Source organism: Grampus griseus, assembly GCF_964374135.1.
Source record: "Grampus griseus genome assembly, chromosome: 15".
NCBI lineage: Eukaryota > Metazoa > Chordata > Mammalia > Artiodactyla > Delphinidae > Grampus > Grampus griseus.
In genome coordinates this window covers 73,669,994-73,691,861 of record NC_139009.1, presented here as the reverse complement: position 1 = coordinate 73,691,861, position 21,868 = coordinate 73,669,994, and the positions used below count along the sequence as shown (strand labels likewise).

The 21,868-nt window shown below is 39.3% G+C and overlaps 1 protein-coding gene across 1 annotated transcript in view; it reads right to left on the bottom strand.

Annotated features, from left to right (window-relative positions):
* Positions 1-21,868, bottom strand: part of DNAH6 (dynein axonemal heavy chain 6) — a gene marked incomplete at both ends in the record, with an annotated part of 289,518 nt that overhangs the window by 114,853 nt on the left and 152,797 nt on the right. Inside the window, 10 exons of the mRNA XM_082672762.1 lie at positions 1,182-1,336; positions 4,259-4,332; positions 4,938-5,084; positions 5,844-6,015; positions 10,762-10,893; positions 12,355-12,512; positions 14,846-14,993; positions 15,801-16,022; positions 18,290-18,433; positions 18,964-19,146. Coding sequence (XP_082528888.1) covers positions 1,182-1,336; positions 4,259-4,332; positions 4,938-5,084; positions 5,844-6,015; positions 10,762-10,893; positions 12,355-12,512; positions 14,846-14,993; positions 15,801-16,022; positions 18,290-18,433; positions 18,964-19,146 — 1,535 coding nt within the window. The remainder of the gene's footprint in view (positions 1-1,181; positions 1,337-4,258; positions 4,333-4,937; positions 5,085-5,843; positions 6,016-10,761; positions 10,894-12,354; positions 12,513-14,845; positions 14,994-15,800; positions 16,023-18,289; positions 18,434-18,963; positions 19,147-21,868) is intronic.

Sequence of the window (21,868 nt, the reverse complement as noted above, 5' to 3'; positions counted from 1 at the left end):
GAATCACTGTGTAAGAAGCCCCTGCACTCTGATGCTGCCTTGCTGGAGAGACAGTGGAGTCCACAGGGAGGCAGAGATGGGCCAGGTGTTCTAGGTGCTGTCTGACTGCAACTGCATGAGAGACCCCAGGAGAGAATGGCTGGGAGCCATGAGAAATAATGAAAAAACAAAGCTACTAAGTATTACAGTGGATTATTATGTAGCAACAGACCACTGGAACATTCTCCGAGCCTTATATTTAGAAAGATCATGATATTGAGCCATACAGAGGTGTTATCAGAGTTAAATGAGATACTCCATATCACGGTTTATATTCACACTCAGTGCCATTATTATAATTATTACCACTCCAAAGGATGGAATGAGTATCAGAAGTCACAGGGAGTAGATTTTGACTTACTCTTGAAGGGTCATTTCAACACTTAAAAATTTTTTTTATTGAAGTATAGTTGATTTACAATGCTGTGCTAATTTCTTCTGTACAGTAAAGTGACTCAGTTATACATACATACATACATACATATATATATATATACATATATATATATTCTTTTCCATTATGGTTTGTCACAGGATATTGAATATAGCTCCTTGTGCTATACAGTAGCACCTTATCATTTCAACACTTTTAACACATATTTACAATTTAAGAATTGTTCAACAGGACATGAGCCACTTTAAAAAGTTGTATATGCCCCAAGGACTACAGATATTCAGGCTGGATAAATAGGTGTTGGGGATGACCCTTAAAGGATACTTGCAGTGGGTATGAGTCAGACTCAAAAGCAGTTAGAATGTATGATCCTTGCATTCAACTTGTTTTGCTATCAACAAAGCAAAACCCCCTATTTCTTTAGTCATGCATGTTAATCAGCCTGGTTATACTGTACATATCTGTAAACAACTTTAGGCCTTTTTTTTGGAATGAGATAGGACATTTTAGAAAACCAAAACTATCTATTAATATTTAGCAAAGATAATGACCTCTGAGATTCCATAAAATGTTCATGTCATATATATTTTAAATATATCAAAAATACCTTTTAAGTTACAGCAAGATTTGCTAATAGACCTTTGTCCATCTAGCAATCTATTTAAAGAGTGTTTTACAACTTAATCCTTACCTTTTAATATAAATGAAATTAGATCAATGCATTATTAGGCACGTTATGGCACTATACCTTGAAACATGCTCTATAGCATCCTGGAAGAACACCAGCTTTACTTCTTTGGGATTTGTAAGGTTATAATCATCAAGATAGTCCTGTAGAACATTTGCGATTTTCTCCATATCAGGCATGTCATCATAAATCCGGTCAGTCTTATCTGCTCCAAACTAGATGATTTATTGGAGAAGAACCAAGTTGGATCAATTCTGATATATAAATGTATATAATATACATAACCTTAGGAGGGAACATTCTTTTATCTATATTTTTATTTAATCATTTGCTTATATATGCTAGCAGGGTTTTAAAACCAAGGAAATCAGTTTAAAGAAGCTCAGACGTTCATGGCTAACTGAAAAATTCATTTAATTCAACCTCTTCAAGTGGTACATTGGAATTTCAATGATCTTCGCAATAAAACTCACACAGAAGCTCAGAAATGATTTGAAATTTTTTCTCACTTTAACTTACTCTGGTTTCATACTTTTGCTCTTAAGCTGTTGACATCAGAAAAGCAAAATTGTTTAAAATTATGTATGGCAGATTGTGTTATAAAAAGTCATGCCAGAACTATACATAGTTTTTACACAGCAGTCATTTAATTAAATAAATCATTGAGCATGATATTTGGTGTAAACTATAGGCAACTGAGTGTCCGTTTGGACCTATTGATAATTTCTTGTCTTTGCCGTAGCAACTGCCCTAGGGACATTTTCTTTTGGAACCGTTGACTAAAATACATATAGGCAATGGAAGAAGAGTCCAACTACTCTTTTTGCTTTGCTTCATTTCCCCATTTGATAATAATATCGTTAGAAACACACAGGAAATATAATCACCACCTGAAAATAAACTTCGGATTTTGATTTTAAGAATACATTTAAATAGACATATTTCGCAGCAAGATCTTTTTTTGACCCACCTCCTAGAATATTGAAATAAAAACAAAAATAAATAAATGGGACCTAATTAGACTTAAAAGGTTTTGCACAGCAAGGGAAACCATAAACAAGACCAAAAGACAACCCTCAGAATGGGAGAAAATATTTGCAAACAAAGCAACTGACAAAGGATTAACCTCCCAAATATACAAGCAGCTCATGCAGCACAATAACAAAAAAACAAACAACCCAATCCAAAAATGGGCAGAAGACCTAAATAGACATTTCTTCAAAGAAGACATACAGATGGCCAACAAACACATGAAAACACATGAAAAGCTGCTCAACCTCACTCATTATTAGAGAAAGGCAAATCAAAACTACAATGAGGTATCACCTCACACCAGTTAGAATGGGCATCATCAGAAAATCTACAAACAATAAATGCCAGAGAGGGTGTGGAGAAAAGGGAACCCTCTTGCACTGTTGCTGGGAATGTAAATTGATACAGCCACTATGGAGAACAGTATGGAGGTTCCTTAAAAAACTAAAAATAGAATTACCATATGATCCAGCAATCCCACTACTGGGCATATACCCTGAGAAAACCATAATTAAACAAGAGTCATGTACCACAATTTTCATTGCAGCACTATTTACAATAGCCAGGACATGGAAGCAACCTAGATGTCCATTTACAGATGAATGGATAAAAAAGATGTGGTACATATATGCAATGGAGTATTACTCAGCTATTAAAAGGAACAAAATTGGGTCATTTGTAGAGATGTGGATGGACCTAGAGACTGTCATACAGAGTGAAGTAAGTCAGAAAGAAAAACAAATATCATATATTAATGCATATATGTGGGATCTAGAAAAATGGTATAGAAGATCTTATTTGCAAAGCAGAAATAGAGACACAGACATAGAGAACAAATGTATGGATACTAAGAGGGAAAAGGGGGGCAGGTGGGGGGAATTGGGAGATTGGGATTGACACATATACACTATTGATACTATGTATAAAATAGACAACTAATGAGAACGTACTGTATAGCACAGGGAACTTTACTTAATGCACTGTGGTGACCTAAATGGGAAGGAAATCCAAAAAAGAGGGAATATATGTATATATATAGCTGATTCATTTTGCTTTACAGTAAAAACTAACACAACATTGTAAAGCAACTATACTCCAATAAAAATTAATTTAAAAAATAGATATATTTCATACAAATAAATTGTTTAGTATTTTTTTTAGTTGTCAGGGGTTATCAGGGTGGTGAGGTATTGCATATGTGTATGATATAAAGATGAGTCCATTCATTTGTTTAAACAGCATTGATTGAGAGCCTGCTATATACTTAGCTCTGTGCAGGAAACTAGGGATTTAGGGTGAACAAAACAAACATGGCCCTTGCCCTCTCAGGGACAGTAGGAATGTTGTACCCAAACAAGAGTCAACTTGGTAAAACAAGACAGCTATCTGTCAACATAGGTAGGGTGGTTAGACGGAAGTCTTCTAACATAGAATAATGTTACTCATCTAGAATAAGTCTATTCTAGGTAGGTCTAGAGGGTAAAATTAGGGCCTATGTGTAGATGTTGTTGGGGGGACAGACTTAAGGAACTTAGTACAAGGAAAATTTTGGTACTAATTAGAGCTACCCTGAAATGAAGAAGGCAGAACTGCTAACTAATTAGCTTCCCATAACTGGAAACCTCTGAGCAGAGGCTGAAGAACTACACAGGATTCTAGGAAAGGAATTGGAGTCCTGAGTTAAGAGACTAAATCTCTTTGCTTCCTTCCAAATCGAATATCTGATGGGTTTCGGATTCAAACTGTTATTAAAATGAATGTAACTAGATCAGAAGTCAGCAATCTTTTTCTCTCAAGGGACATATAGTAAATATTTTAGGCTTTGTAGGTCGTATAGCCTGTGTTGCTACTACTCCACTCTGCCTAGTCATTAGAAAGCAGTCATATACATAGTACAGTCAAATGGGCCGTGGCTGAGTCCCTATAGAACTTCATTTACAAAAATGGGCGGTGGGTGGATTTGGACTATGGACCATAGCTTGCTAACCCCTGGTCTAGATCTCTAATCTTCACATGTGCAAAGCTCTTATAGAATATGAACTTGAAGTAGAAAATAGTAAATGTTTTATAGCCTTCAAATGTAGTCGTCAATACAACATACTTACCTTAACGAAATCTCCAAATATGATGGGCTTAGTCAAAAAATATTCCAGGCCTATTGCAATTCCAAAATGTTTGTCTATTCAAAAAACAAAATCAATTCTTAGTATAACAATAAGCTGGAATGCAGGATATTAATAATAAGATACACAGAATAATAACCCCTGTTACTTTATTTAGAAGCCTAATTGGTACACATGAAACTGAGGGAAAGCCATGTTAATGCCATACCACTTTAGTCTGGTTGATAATCCCCCAGATTTAAGATTAAGAATATTTACTATTAGTAAACATTTTATTAAATAACAGATATTGAATACATATTAATAAATAAGAAATACTTTAGAAATATCCTGGTTTCTTATCCAACAAAATGCTATTTTTTTTCCTACTTTCCCTCCTCTACTTAAAATGCTATACTGAATTAAGAATATTAACCCTTCCTGAATTTCAATGAAATGATTTTCATAATATTTCATATATTGTTATATATTTGGGTCATATATAAATATATGAAGAAAAAACCTTTTACTCATGAATGCTTACAATTCATTTTGCTCATTTTAGAAACCAAATTGTGTCTCCCTGGTAGTCTAATGGCTAAGATTAGAAACCAAATTGTTTTTCTACTAAAAAACAAAAAAACCTAGCTAAATAAATATTGATATAAAGATTGATATTTACTGGCCATTTCTGTCAAAATAGCATGGAAATAGTGCTTATCTTCATTATTAATCAAACGGTCATGGAAGACTCTTTGACATTCATGGCAAAAAAGTCTAAATATCTGTATCTCTTCTCTTATTGTTCCTGGATCACATTGAAGGATACCTGTTTTTTAAGAAAAGGAGAAAAGAAGAAAAATTCTACAATTGTGGAATATCTAGTAGTTTAATTAAGGAGGAAATCCTTAAGTCCAACTTTATCCCCACACTACCAGAAATGGATGGTTCCCCAGTGGATATACACATATAATAATGGTGAGCTCATTTTTTGAAAGCAAAACTGGGGACACATTAGTGGTGAAAATGGGGAGGGTAGCAGAAGGGGGATATGGGGCCTAAAGAGAATTATTTTTTAAGTTGTGAGGTATTATAGCAGGGTCTTATGCTGTTAACGAATGATCTGATAGAAGAGGAAGCATTGACAATGCAGAAGAGAAGGGGGAATTATAAGAGCAAAATCCTTGAGTCGGCAGGAGGGGATGCGATTCAATACTGGGGTGGGGGGGACTATTGGCACATGTTAGGGGCAGGGACAGCTGAACCACTGCAGTGGGAGGGAAGGCAGATGCAGGATGTCTGGGAGATCTGGAAGAGGAGGCCCTTCTGGTTTGATTGCTTCTATTTTTTTTCAGTGAAAAAGAAGACAGGCCACCAGCTGGGAGTGAGAAATGGGAGGGTGGTTTGAGGAAAGCTGTGAAGTAGCCAGTCTGGGGTGGGGGTGGAGGGTGACTTGAACAGGGACATTGTAATGGGATTTCCAGGCAAGTCTCAGACACCCATGTACACACACTTCTACTGAGAGATCTGGGGGTGAATGGAAATGGAAGGAGGGTGCAGGGCAGAGAATGAAGGTTCCATACACTACCTTGCACACATTTGGATAAATCCCTCAAGTTAAAGACATAATGAGACTTGGCTGGTGTAGGCAGAAGATCCACACTCATCCTGTTATAGATCTCAACTGAGGCTTCCACAATTTTGGATGCAGTTTGTTTTACAGCTGGTGGGAAGTCATTTAGGAAGCCACTTAAGATGGCCTAGAATCAGAAATGTAATATGAGAGGGTTAGATTTATTTTTTAACCAAAATTTATCTTTCATATACTCCAGATCTGATGATACTTTTTCTAATAATAAGTAGAAAACCAAATTACAGTGCAAGGACATGTGGATGTTAAAACTCTTCTTTTCTAGATGTGGCACATGTATACAACGGTATATTACTCAGCCATAAAAAGGAATGAAATTGAGTTATTTGTAGAGATGTGGACGGACCTAGAGAGTGTCATACAGAGTGAAGTAAGTCAGAAAGAGAAAAGCAATTATCGTATAATAACGCATATGTGTGGAATCTAGAAAAATGGTATAGATGATCTTATTTGCAAAGCAGAAAAAGAGACATAGACGTAGAGAACAAATGTATGGATACCAAGGGAGAAAGGGTGGGGGGAGGGAGGAATTGGGAGACTAGGATTGACACATATACATTATTGATACTATGTATAAAATAGACAACTGATGGGAACATACTGTATCGCACAGGGAACTCTACCTGATGCACTGTGGTGACCTGGATGGGAAGGAAGTCCAAAAGGGAGGGGATATCTGTATGTGTATGGCAGATTCACTTTGTTGTGCAGTGGAGGCTAACACAACATTGTAAAGCAACCATATTCCAATAAAAATTAATTAAAGGAAAAACTCTTCTGGGGGAGAGATAAACTAGGTGTTTGGGATTACCAGATACAAACTACTATATATAAAATAGATAAACAACAAGGTCCTAGTGGTTAGCACAGGGAACTATATTCAATATCCTGTAATAAACCGTAATGGAAAAGAATATGAAAAAGACTATATATATACATATAACCGAATCACTTTGCTGTACACCTGAAACTAACACAACATTGTAAATCAACTACATTTCAATGAAAGAAACTCAAAACACAAAAAACAAAAACACCCTCTTCTTTCCATTTCAGAATATGTTCTCCAGAATGGACTCACTTCTGTCCTCTGTGACTGTCTGGTGCTGCCTGAGCAACATTCACAGCCGACCAGTGGACTTACCGTGAACCCACTCTCAAGTAATTAGACCTCATCTGGCTGTGGGTCCAGAGGGTCTTCACGGAGTGCTCACACTTGTCTGGAAATGAGCTCAAGTCCTCTCTCTGATTCTTATGGGTGAATGACCAACAAATCTGTAGACTTTCACCCTCATGTATATTGAAAGTTCGACTTACTGATACCTGTGAACTCCCCACCCTTCCGCTTCCCTAGCTCAGTGTATGGCCCCACCCTCCACTCAGATCAGGAACTTGGAAGTCTCTTTTCTCTTCTTTTTTAAAAATTTATTTATTTATTTTTGGCTGCATTGGGTCTTTGTTGCTGCGCGCGGGCTTTTCTCTGGTTGCGGCGAGTGGGGGCTACTCTTCGTTGCGGTGCGCGGGCTTCTCATTGCGGCGGCTTCTCTTGTTGTGGAGCACGGGCTCTAGGTGCGTGGGCTTCAGCAGTTGTGGCTTGCAGGCTCTAGAGCACAGGTTCAGTAGTTGTGGCACATGGGCTTCGTTGCTCCGCAGCATGTGGGATCTTCCTGGACCAGGGCTCGAACCAGTGTCCCCTGCATTGGCAGGCGGATTCTTAACCACTGTGTCACCAGGGAAGTCCTAGAAGTCTCTTTTGAAACCTGCCCTTCTTTGTCCCCCACAGTCGCTCTTGAATACATTTCTTGAATCTGCCTGCTTCCTTCTGTTCCCCTTGACGACACCCCATTCCAGCCCTCACTCCTTTTCATCTGGGCTTCCTCACTCCCTCCTTACTCATTGGCCTCTCCATTCCCACTCATCAACCTTCTGTTACCTTTAATCAGGGAAATAAGGCCCTGCACCCCCACCAGTGCATGCTCTGCCCCTGCCCAGCCTCTTCTCCTTACCCTCTCTCCCCACCAGACGCTGTGTCAGCCTCCCTGGCCTTACTACCCATGCTCTCTTCTCCCCCAGGACCCATTCCCACAGGGCTCTCTGCTTTGCAGGGACTTTCTCATCCTTCATGTTGGATATTACATGTCCTTCAGAGAGGCCTTCCCTGACTACCCAATCTAAGATAAGTCCTCCCGTCAGTCTCGCTTATGGCTCTCTGATCTTCTCATATATCACTTGCCACAAGCTGAAAGTACGTATTTATTAGCCTTCTAGCCCCAGTTGCTAGGGAAACTCATATTAGATTTTTAAATAGATAAACTCCCATCACCATTAGCCTTGGAATTACTTATGGGAGAAGGCACCAGAGTGCATATCAAATGCTTGCAAGTCAGCCCCTGTGACTTTAGATTTGGGGCTCATATATGACATAGTTTGAAATAAATCAAAGTATTTGTTTTCAATGAGCCTTCTGTTGAACATTATTTGTAAAAGCAGTTTGTGAGGACTATCTTTTTGAGGTACTGTCCTGCCGAGCCCCCAGCATGAATTTAACATTCTCCTTTTTGGACCTCATGTTGAGTAGGACCATCCTAATATGACAAAAATAAAAATCCCAGTCTGTTTATTCTCCATCACACAAATACTAACACAGTTTACATCCATATCTATCTAATATATAGTATAGTTACATATATATAAATACTGTCATATATATACAAAACAACAAATTTACTTTAACTTATTGATTTTGCTTTTTTCAATTCTTGGTAATCCCCAAGTTCTTTCTCCTCCATATGATAAGGACAGGAAAGGTGGGCTGTGAACTCTGCTTAGATGGGCTGTGATTAAAAAGAAAGTTTGGGGGCTTCCCTGGTGGCACAGTGGTTGGGAATCCGCCTGCCGATGCAGGGGACACGGGTTCGTGCCCCGGTCCGGGAAGATCCCACATGCCGCGGAGCGGCTGGGCCCGTGAGCCATGGCCACTGAGCCTGCGCATCCGGAGCCAGTGCTCCGCCACAGGAGAGGCCACAACAGTGAGAGGCCCGCGTACCGCAAAAAAAAAAAAAAAAAAAAAAAAAAGTTTGGGATCCAAGGCCTTTTTTTCTACAGACAAAATCTCCAGTCTGTTCTGCTAATGAGAAAAATATACTTCCCACCTGAATGCAGTCCAACCCAGAATCTCTCAGTTTTGCTGCATTTCATTTCTATTACCACCCACGGCTAGGGTGAGTTTTACATGATAGCCTCTAAGTTACAGTGGGAAAAAGCAGTTCCTGCCTGTTTTCATCTGTAACGTGTTTGCTGGCTGATGTTCCTGTAAGTGACACATTTCCGTAGATGTGATTCCCACAGGCAGAGGGAGGAGGCTGAAGGTTGGGATCAGTTTCATTTCCAGGAGCTCAGACTCTACCTTCTTCCTCCCACCCAAAAAAATATTTTGGAATCATTAAGAATGACATTTTGTTGTTGTTGTTAGGGTAACTTTGAATTTGCTTGAATTTGTTAAAATGTAAAATAATTTGCGAATTTAGTACCTTATCATCAGGCATAAGTTACTTGGGACACCCCCTCACCACTGATCACATCACAAAGTGTGTCAGGATACCATGGTGGGAATCACTCACTTCAAACTTTAGAATATACACATAAAGGTTCTCAACAAAAGGTAGGATTTAAAAAAGTCTAATACTTGTGTTGGTCCCCGTTACCCACTTCCTGTCATGTTCTGTACTTGCTACTTAATTATGGTAGATAAGCTCCCATCCTTTCCTATTCTAAAGTACTCTCTAAAAGTTTTCCGAAATGTGGCAGTTCTTATGTATCCTTTTGGCATTAGCTCCTAAACAGCTTATTGGAACGACTTCAAATTTATTAAAAATAATTTCCCATGGATGTAATTTCAATATGAAAACCACTTTCCAGCTGACTGTTGTGTATGTACTGGTTCTGGTCCTTTCTCTCCTCTAAGAAGACCCCATTGGAAGGAGAGGCTGATGCAGGTAAATGCAGAGGCTCACTTTATGCCTGTATCACTGCCTCTTTGGCTCCTGGGTGATTGCAACCAAAGCCAGTTTCTTCAGACCAGTCACCTGTCTCATCCTACCTGGATGCACACATTACCACTTCCTGCCTCTGTGACCACATTCACCTGTGTGTTTCTGTCCACCCCTGTCAATTCCACCTTGTAGGACTCAGCTCACTGGCTGTCTCCTCTGAGCGTCTTTGCTGGTTGGTATGACATACTCGCTCTGGTCATGCTGCTTCATGGTCTCGCATCATTCTACTTAGGTTAATGCCTTGCACTTTCTGAACCCTTCTGCTGATCCCTTACAGGGCAGACACAGTTATTTTCCCCAGTTAAAGGACGAGGAAGTGGTCCCCTGGGGAAGTTTGTGCAGATGGAAGAAATAAGTGTGGTTGTTTCTGCTGGGGGGGTGGTGGCAGCAGGGATGATAAATTCTGGGTTGATGTGTTGAGCCTGAGCCCGCTGGGTTATCAGGGGTGGTGTCTGCTGGGCAAGTGGACATAGACATGGCGATCAGCGAGGAGACGAGCACAGAGGCTGGGGCTGGGTAGGGATGAGATCTGCTGAGAGTCAAGGGCCTGGGACATAGCCTTCTTTAGAGGTAGGGGCAGTGTTCTGACCAGCTTTCTGCATTCCTAAAACTACCTCTGAGACCACAAACGCAGAAGGCCATGATGCAAATGCCTATCAGCTACTGCCCAGATGCCCCTGTGCTTACCTGGTTTCTGCTGAGGAAATGATGGATGGGCTCCCTAGAAACGGACTGTTCTGTGTGAATCTTGGAACAAATAAGTTTTCTTTTCCCCTCTTGCCCAAGTTGGAATCCAGCCTCACCTGAAAAATCTGTTTCAGACTGTGCTCTGAGGGCATCGGGAGACAGAACATGCTGAAGTGTCGGATGAAGCGGGCGGTCACGGGGTTGCGGCCACCACCTGGAGGTGCGCACGCTGATACAATCGTTACATCCTGTATGGAGAGAAATCCACTCGGGTCACCCAGCAAAGAAGGACATGCAATGTGCCCATCCCAACAGTAGGACTCAACCAACAGTTTTGGAGGACCTACCCTAGGACAGCATTGTGTTATATTTTCCAACACATTATCTGACTTAATTCTCACAACCACCTCAGGAGATCACTGTTGTTATCTCCGGTTTGTAGATGAAAAAATCAAGGCCCTGGTTGATAAATAAGTTACTCAAGGTTACTTAGCTAACTCATCTATCTTGTATAAATACTCCTATGTAAAAATCTAATCTTAAAAAATTGTAAGAATTTGTACCTTAGGTTAAAATATATTTAATAAATACTAAGTATAGTCAGTTCTTGTTTTTTGTGGTAGCTGTGTTCTATAAAATTGCCAGGAACACTGAATTAATGCACCCTGAACCATTGCTCCTAGGGGAAATACAGGGCTAGGTTCCTTTGAGCCTCTGGTCATAACATGTTCTACTGGTCAATACATGATATTGTAGATGCTTCTGGCCTTGCCTCCTCTCTAGTCCATACCTTCCCTGCAGCCAAGGGGATCTTTCTACAATGTTTCCTTCAGAGGCTCCTAATCACATTCCTCATCATGGCACCATGGCCCCCTGGGCTGACCTTTGCATGTCCTGCTGCTTTGCTGCTCACATTCCACACCCCCATGGTGTCTCATATTACTTGCTTTGAGATGTAAATAACTCCCTTTCCTTGCTTTGCCCTGCCCTGCCTGCAAAATCCTGTTCTGACATCACCTCTTCTGGGAAGGATTCTCTCATCATCAACCCAGTGCCCACCCCTGCTCCCCTCCAGTCTCTTTCCACTTATCAACCTACATTATAAACACATGTTCATCCATCTTCCAAAGCTGAGCCCTCCAGGAGGCCGGGGCTGTCTCAGTTGTCTATAAATCTCATGAATCAAGCATGGCAAGAAGCCAATACAGACTGAATGAATTGAGTTACACACAAGAAATGCAGAGGCCATATGTCATGGGCTGAATTATGTGTCCTTCTCTGCCTCCTCTTGGCCAATCATGTGTTGAAGCCCTAACTCCCCGTAACCCACAATGTGACTGTATTTGGAGGTAGGGTATTTAAAGAGGTAATTTAGTTAAGATGAGGTCACTATGGTGGGTCCTAATCCAATATGACTGGTGTCCTTACAAGAAGAGACAGTTTGGACATGGATACAGGGAGAAAATCATAAGAAGACATAGGGAGAACACGGCCATCTATAAGCCAAGGAGAGAGGCCTCAGAATAAACCAACCCTACTGACATCTTGATCTTGGACTTCCGCCTTCTAGAACTGTGAGAAAATAAATTTCTATAGTTTGAGTCACCCAGTCTGTTGTACTTTGTTATGGCAACCCTAGCAAATGAATACACCATATTTCACTGCCATTTAAACTGAAACATGCAAAGTAATTTAAAACCTAAAGTAACCTGTATGTCTTTCCAAAAGAGTTTGTTTCTGTCATAAAATCCACCAAAATCTTGATATTGCCGAAGTAATTCAATGGGAGGCTGAGAGCCATAGTGATCCAGTCTGGGCATGTTTAAATCGTCAACAAAAATCACAATTCGTTTGTTTCCTGGTGCTCCTAGGAAACAACATGAATTTAAGAATTATTATTTGCCCTTGGTAAACGTAAGACGAGACTTAGGTAAGGCTTTGGACTCAGTGAACACCGTGCAGGTCATAATGAGCTCAGTTTTCTACAGAGTGAGAAGGGTCCCAGCAGAGTCTTGTCTTGAGGACGAGAGATCTCCCTCTGGCCCCATCCAGGCTCCGACAAGAAGCTGTGGATCTTAGCACTTCAGTTGACCTTCCTCAATCCCAGCCACTCCCACTGCCCTCACCAACTGTGTGGCCTGGGCCTGGGGTGAGTAAAGTCATTTCCTTTTCACAGGAGGAAGCAGAAAAATCCCAAAAGTTTCCTTACATAAATGCCATCCCACCACCCCTTACAGGGAAAACAGGACAGGATATTCAAAACATCCTTATTACATCAAAGGGAAAGCCAGTGCAATGGAGCTGTACAATGGCATATTTAACTTACAGAAAGTCAATATATACATTCAGAAGAAAAAAAAGAGTGATAACACAGAAGAGAGAATAACTTAAGAAGAGGAAGTGACTCCACTACGCTGGCATCCAGCATGTGACAATTCCAAAGAGAATGAGGCAAACTCAGTGCCCCACTTCATCTTCTGGCCTCTGGAAGCCAAGTAGCAGGTCAGGGGTGGGGAGGCGTGCTATGAGTACCATTCATAAAAATTTGGGGCCCCCACCAGAAAGACTGGCTTCCTTTGCCCTGCGTCTACCTGAGCAGGAAAAGGGTAACAGAGAGGGGCTAGGAAAGCAGCTGGCATGACAGGGCCTGTGAGATGATAGACAATGTGGAAGGTAGCTGGGCCTGAGCTCTGCCTAGTGCTCCACCCAGGAGGGCTGTGGGCTGGGCAAGTGGACCCCAGCAGCAGGAGGCTGCAGGATGTGCCACTGGAGGGTGGGACAAAGTGGGGCTGAGACCGTGATTCCCAACATCAGGGAACCTTCCAGTGGGAAGGTCAATGCTTGGCCTGTGCACAATTCTTCTGGGAGGCCCTGAGAAAACCTGCTCCTGGAAGCCTGCCACGCTGAAAGCGTGGACAACCATCAGGCCAACGGAGAAGCAGGGGCAATCCACAGAGGCCCACCTAAACTTCAGTTAGGGAGAACCTTGTCCTTCCCTTCTCCTCCCATCCAGATACACTAGAGCCTCCTAGAGGGAGGGTGGGAAGAGTAAAAGAGCCCCCATATCCCTCCAGCGCCTCCAGCCACAAACCTGGCTTACAGCAGAGGAGAGGAAGAGCTTTAAATTGGGTTTGGACTGATTAACAACAAGGTCATACTGTATAGCACAGGGAACTATATCAAATCTCCTGGGATAAACCATAATGGAAAAGAATATAAAAAATGTATATATGTGTATAACGGAATCACTTTGCAGTACAGCAGAAATTAACACAACATTGTAAATCAACTATACTTCAAAAACAAAAAAAAGACAAAAATAAATTTTGGGGTTTGGATTGAAGCTTTACATTGGACCAGACTCAAAATTGCAAGTGACCAGAAGGTTATGGTATTTATCTAAGCGGTTAATAAGGCAGGGTGAGAGAGATCCCACAAAGCTTGGCGGAAAGCGCTGACTGAAGGAAACACCAAAACATTTTCATGCTTATTCCCTACTTAGTTCAGATAAGTCAGTGCACCAGACATAAAGAGTTTTTTTTTCAATTTTTTTTTTTTTAATTTTTGGCTGCATTGGGTCTTTGATGCTGTGCGCGGGCTTTCGCTAGTTGCTGCGGGCAGGGGCTACTCTTCGTTGCGGTGCACGGGCTTCTCATTGTGGTGGCCTCTCCTGCTGCAGAGCATGGGCTCCAGGCGCACAGGCTTCAGTAGCTGTGGCATGGGGGCTCAGTAGTTGTGGTTCGCGGGTCCCAGAGTGCACACTCAGCAGTCATGGCGCACGGACCTAGTTGCTCCGCGGCATGTGGGATCCTGCCAGTCTCTCAAACCCATGTCCCCTGCATTGGCAGGTGGACTCCTAACCACTGTGCCACCAGGGAAGCCCCTGTTTGTTTGTTTTAAATAAAGGGAAATCAATGCAGGTTTGAAAGCATGGCATGAGTGGAGAGAGGGAAAGCCTTGGAGAGGCAGAGATTGAAGATATTCTGAGTTGAAGGTGATGATAGAAATAAACTACCTGCTTGCTAACAGTAAGATATCTAGATCTATACCCAGGAAAGAATACCATTAACAGAATTACCTTTACAAATAAATTAAGCAAAGAAAATATCCAATTGTAATTTTATTACATACACGGTTTATGTGACTTATTAGTATTTAATAATTAATTTGTGTGAGACAAATGACAAGGATAATTCTTACCTAGAATATTTTTTCTTTTCCTTTCCAGTTTTGATTCAATGATCTCTTGTGTTCTTGCAGATGAAGTTTGAGCAGAAAAATTTAGATAAACAGGAACATAGCCAGCTGATTCTTGAATTCTATTTAGCAGTCCTTTTGTAATAACAGACTTTAAAATAAAAAAAAATGTTAATTGATTTCTCATTCAATATAAAATCTTTCAATTGTCTATATCAGTAATATTCCAGAACAATGAGTAAGAAACAGGACAGAAAAGGACAGAGGTTAAAGCCAGATTGAAATATCTGCCTTTCTCTTCCTGGAGATTCCGTTTAATGATATTTATCAGAGCCAAAGAAATATCCTAATCAGCTCTATCTCAGCAAAAGTTTTTATTTTAGGATCATACCAAAAGCCATCTTGGTTACTATCCAAGTCAATTTGATAGTAAGATTTAGAAACTCAGAAATAATTTAGAGGGGAAACAGTGAGTGTCTGTTTATATGGATTCCCCCCAAACCAAGAAGAAGACCAAACAATCAGCCTTTTCCTCTATACTCCACTTTTTCTAAACACCATCGCTGTGTTGGGTAGAAGTAAATGGGCAGGAGGGGACAGACTGACCTTCATCAATAGTCCATTGGGGACACAAACTGCCTTGACAAATTCCCACCTTAACATGTGCAGTGGCAGCCCTAGAACTTCTAAAGGACACAACATAAAAGCCCCCAAACACAGAAGATTGGTCCACAGGGTTCTCTGGTTTATATATATTATTGACACCCAGGATTTATTCAGAAAGTGGCAAACTGTGCAGTCGATATAGATTCAGCACAGTCACATTCTTCCTGAAAAAATAATCAAAATTCAAAAGGAATTCCCCTGAGAAATAAGGTATTATTTACAGAGCTTACAATTCTAAGTTCACCATGCCCTTGTTTCGGACAGAACTTCTTGTTTGATGTAGGTTTCCTACCTTGCCAACTCCCGTTATTCCGGTAAACAGCACTGAATGCCTGACCGCCAGTAGTTTTTCCATTAGATACCCAAAGCGCACTGTGTCAGCTGTAGGGACAAGCATTTCAAAAAACGGAATATCTCGGCTGTACTTGAAGGTGGGTATGATTTGTTCCCAGGGATCCAGCCGTTTGGTGTCAAAGTCCATGTGAATGCTCCACAGATCACCAGAACTGGGAAGCTAGAGTATAAAATTAAACATCACTTTCAATAGGATTGACACATGGCAACAGAAATATTTACACAGAAACAAAGGCAGTCATGGAACATGGATGGATTTGGATTTTTGTTCCTTTGTGGCAAAGTAGTTGTTTAAGATCAGAGTCTAATTCTTTAAGCTTAATCATGCAATGCAGTACAGTAAAAACCTGATATATTGACTATATCAAAACCCCATATTAGAATTGTAAATCATTTTCAATTCAATCCAACATTCAGGGGCTTACTCCATGCCAAATACTGTGTTTGGTGTTAGGGGAAAATGCTGAATGAGACCCAACCTCTGCCTTCAATGACCTTGTAATCTACCTGGGGGACACAAGCACATTAGTTAATACTCATGGAGAAATAAGGGTTATAGTGGAGTTTAGTACACTCACAAAGGAGAGATGGCTCATTTCTACTTGCAGGAGAGTTATAGTTGTGGCTAGAGATTTAGGAGGGCTTCTAAGGGGTGGTGATGCTACAACTTAGATTTGAAGGACAAGCAAGAGTCAGTCTTTGTCCTTCAAGCAAGGTAAAGAAGGGATGAGATGGGGATGGGGAAGAAGGAGTCAGGGTTCAGGCTCAGAAAACAGGTCTGGAAGCCATGGAAAGCGGCATGCATGTTGGGGACTATAAGAGATAAGTCTGGAAACACAGATGGGGCCAAATTATAAAAATGTCATTTATTAAAGAGCTTGCAGCAAGAGTTCAGTGAAGGATTCTAAGTAGGTGTGTGACATGATCAGATTACATTTCAGAAAGTTCATTCTGGCAGCTGTACAGAGCAGTGGTGTTTCAAGCACACTTGACAGTGACTCAATTTGACATGGTGACATGGTACATACATATATATATGTGTGTTCAAATATGTATAATATTCACCCCAACTATCACTCTATTTTATATTCTATTCTATTTTTAAGAAAACTTCAGGATTTTCTACATATTCAGTTATGTTTTCTGCAAATAATGACAGTTTCATTTCCTTTCTAAAGTTTATTTTTTCCTTGCATTATTGCACTGGCTAGGATCACCAATATAGTGTTGACTAAAAGTTGTGATAGTGGATATTTCATTTTAAAAAATTGGGTTAAGAGTCTTTCAACTGATTTCATGACCAATTAATAGATTGTAACCTGTAATTCTAAAAAACAATGGTGTATAGGTGAATTAGACAGGACTGGACCAAAAGCAAGGGAATAATAAATAGGCTATTTTAACAACCAAGAAAAGAAATGAAAAGAACCTGAGTTATTCAGAGGCAACAAGGAAGAAGAGAAGAGGAAATACTTGAAAAAAATTAATTAGAAGAAAAAATCCATTCACTTTACTCAGGTCAGTAAAGAAAGAAGAATCTATAACACTCATTGAGTTCTGGCTACTATTACATGGCTGTCTGGCCATTTACTAAGGCAGGAAACAAAAATCCAACAGCAGCTGTACAGAGTAATAGATAATAGGATATTACTATTAAAAAACTGAGTACATAGTGAAAAATCTTCTCCTGTGCTCTTTTGACACGTGCCGTCATTCTTCAAGCACTTCTTCACTATCTGACAAAAGATATTCTGGGCTCTTCGAACTTTCCCTGCTTCAGTACTGGAATCAGCTGTTTCACTAAGGTGCTTTGGTTCTCTTTCATGGAGAATAGTATTTAGAAATCAGTAACTAAGTATGCTCATTGCTATTGAGGTGTCATTCCTTCTAGTTCCTCTCAGCAGACAGAAGTAAGAAATTTATGTATGGATGGATGTATAGACCCATATATATATATTCCATGAGTACCAAAACCTATAATTCCAATCCAATAACACAAGGTGCATTCTAATCTTTCTCTTCCATATTTGTTAAGTCCCTTCTCTTAACAGTGAGAAACCTCGTTGCCATTATCTTCAATATATTGATTCATTTGCTCAATTTTAGAACATACAGAAAGTAGCTTCAGAATTGCTAAACCATAACACTGTGAAAAAATAAGTTTACAAACTAAAATTCAATGTTTTTGCTAATAGTAGGGAGATTTTATACACTTTTATACCTTACTTTCTTCACATGGCCAGGAGAGAACTCCTAAAATTTTTAATACAATAAACGTTACCTATAGTTTAAGAAAGTGAATAATTTTAGAAACATTTTTACATGAAGAATTTTTAGTAGGACCAAGGCTTTTAAAGTTTTAGTCTTGAAATTTAATTTTAATGATTCAGAGTTATTATGTTAAAGTTAACTTTATTTGGCTCTTACCCTGGCATCAGGATTATCTTCAAATTGTGTTCTAATAAATGTATCAAAAGAATCCCAGTAGTTTTCAGTTAGATTCCCACCTAAAGACCATAAGTAACAGAATACAAAAGTCTGACACAGTACGGTGTTCAGTTTTGTTTGCTCCTGAAAGAACAAAGGGAAAGAATTTTAATATTTTATATGCTAACGTAAAAAGAATCTTAAATTGCAAAGTCTAATGTCTGTTTTGTTTAGAATTATGCATTTTTAAAAGGGCACATTGTATGTTTCTTATATTTCATTCAATGGTGCACAGAGTGATGGTTTATAATAGTATATATTTAAATACTCTGATGGGAAAATGAATGGCAAGGAGCATGTAGAACAAAAGCTCAAGGTTGTCTTTCAACTATTATAACTATGTTTATGACTGCATGAAGGTATTTAAGTAGACACACACTGTGATTATGTTATACTGTAAGGAAGTTTAAACATTGAGTAGCAGAGTAATCTATAGGCTAAATTCTTTCCAAATCTGAGATTGCATGAATCTATTCATAGTCATTAGTCCCCTAGAAAATTAACTTGAAAATCAAATAATCATATGACAGAAAGTTTGGAGTTGTTTATTTGCAGAGCATGTATACAATAATCACATTTTCCTAGTTTTATAGCAGTAAGAAAACCTTTCCTACCATTGCCAAATTAACTTCATCTTTCCCAAGTATCAAAGACTCCAATAAGCAACAGAGCGTAGTAACTTTGCTTATGTCCACTTGTGGGATTGCTTGGTTGCATTTCTTATTGATAAAATTTAAACCGTCATCAACATAACGCTGGAAAAGATTCAATATATATTCTTGAGTTTCTTCATTCAGCTGAAAAATCAAACAAACAAATAATATTTTAGCAAGACCAGATAAAATATATAATTAAGTTAAAAAAGGGTTGGTTCAGGGCTTCCCTGGTGGCGCAGTGGTTGAATCCACCTGCCGATGCAGGGGACGTGGGTTCATGCCCTGGTCCGGGAGGATCCCACATGTCGCAGAGCGGCTGGTCCCGTGAGCCATGGCCGCTGAGCCTGCGTGTCCGGAGCCTGTGCTCCACAATGGGAGAGGCCACAACAGTGAGAGGCCCGCACACCGCAAAAAAAAAAAAAAAAAAAAAAAAGGGTTGGTTCCAACTTGTATGTTGCAATATATCCTGTGATTTTAGACTAAAGGGTATAAGCATCACAAGATATGGAACAAGTTAAATTAAGGAAAACCCTTCTATGACTTGGGAGGGACACATGGGGGAGATTCTGGGTCACTGATAATGTCCTACATCTTGATCTGGTAATGGGTACAGAGGTGTTTATTTTATAATCATTTGTTAAACTGTCAACATATATTTCATGTAGTCATCTCTATTGATGATATCTCTCATAATTAAGAACAATGAAAAAGAAGAAGTATAAAGAGAAACATTTTAAATATCTATGTAAGGTAAAGGACTGATTCCCAAAGATTTAAAAAAAAATGTTGCTCCCTCACCACTTTTTTTAACATTGTACTGAAAGTCTTAGCTAATGCGATAGGAGAATAAAAGGGAAAAAATGTATACAGATTGGGAAGAAAGAAAAAAAATTGTCTTTGTTTACAGATGAAACAATTATCTACATAGAAAATCCCAAAGAATTGACCAAAAACTCCTGGAACTAATAAGTAGTTATAGCAAAGCTGTAGGATACAATGTAAATATACAAAAGTCAATTACTTTCCTATACACCAGCAATGAATAATTAGAATTTGAAATTGAAAATACAACACCATTTACATTAGCACCAAAAAATAAAATACTTAGGTATATTTTTAACAAAATATTTCCAAGATCTATATGAGGAAAATAACAAGATTCTGATGAAAGAAAGCAAAGTACATCTAAGTAAATTAAGAGACAGCTCATGAGCATGCATAGAAAGACACAATATTGTGAAGATGTTAGTTATTCCTAATGTGATCTATAGATTTGATGCAATCTGAATCAAAATACCAGTAAGTTATTTTGTGGATATCAACAAACTGAGTCTTAAGTTTATATGGCGAGGGAAAAGACCCAGAATAGTGAACACAATATTGGAGAACAAAGTCAAAGGAATGACACTACCTGACAAGACTTACTGTAAAGCTACAGTAGTCAAGACAGTGTGATACTGGCAAAAAAAATATAGACAAATAGATTAATGGAACAAAATAGAGAGCCCATAAATAGGCTCATACAAATATAGTCAAGTGATCTTTGACAAAGGAACAAAGGCAATCCAATGGAGAAGGGACAGTGTTTTCAACAGTGGTGCTAGAATTGGACATCCCCATGCAAAAAAAAAAAAAAAAAAAGGAGAGATAGAGAGAATCCAGACATTGATACTATGCCTTTCACAAAAATTAACTCAAAATGGATCATAAACCTAAATGTAAAACTATAAAACTCTTAGAAGAAAACAGAGGAAAATATTTAGGTGACCTTAGGTTTGGAAGTGAGTTTTTAGATATAACACCAAAAGCACAATCCATGAAAGAAAAATTGATAAGTTAGATGATTAAAATTAAAAATGTGTGTGTTGTGAAAGATATTGTCAAGAGAATGAAAAGACAAGCCAGACTTGGAGAAAATATTTGCAAAACACATATCTGATAAATAACTTGTATCCAACATATATAAAGAACTCCCAAAACTCAATAATAAGAAAACATATAACCTGGACTTCCCTGGTGGCACAGTGGTTAAGAATCCACCTGCCAATGCAGGGGACACGGGCTCGATCCCTGGTCCAGGAAGATCCCACATGCCGCAGAGCAACAAAGCCCATTGTGCACAACTACTTAGCCTGCGCTCTAGAGCCTGTGAGCCACAACTACTGAGCCTGCATGCCACAAGTACTAAAGCCCGTGCACATAGAGCCTGTGCTCTGCAACAAGAGAAGCCACTGCAATGAGAAGCCTGTGCACTGCAACAAATAGTAGCCCTTGCTCGCCACAACTAGAGAAAGCCCATGTGTAGCAATGAAGACCCAACGCAGGCAAAAATAAATAAATAAATAAATAAATAAATAAATAAAAATAAAGCACAATGCGTAGTCATTGACATCTGTGGGAAAAAAATCATACAATCTAATAAAAAGTGGGCAAAAGATTTGAACACCTCATCAAAGAAATATGGACGGCAAATAAACACATGAAGAGACACTCAACATATTAGAAAACTGCACAGTGAAACCACAATGAGATACCGCGACATACCTATTAGAATGGCTAAAATCTAAAATACCACACCACCACATTCTGGTGATGATGTGGAACAACAAGAACTCTCATTTATTGCTGGTGGGAATACAAAATGGTACAGCCATGTTGGAAGACAGACTAGCAGTTTCTTACAAAGGTAAACATAGTTTTATCATATGATCCAGAAATCACAGTCCTGGGTATTTACCCAAATGAGTTGAAATCTTATGTCTACACAAATACCTGCACGTGAATGTTTATAGGAGCTTTATTCATAATTGCTAAAACTTGGAAACTTTGAGATGTCTTTCAGTAGTTGAGTGGATAAACTTGA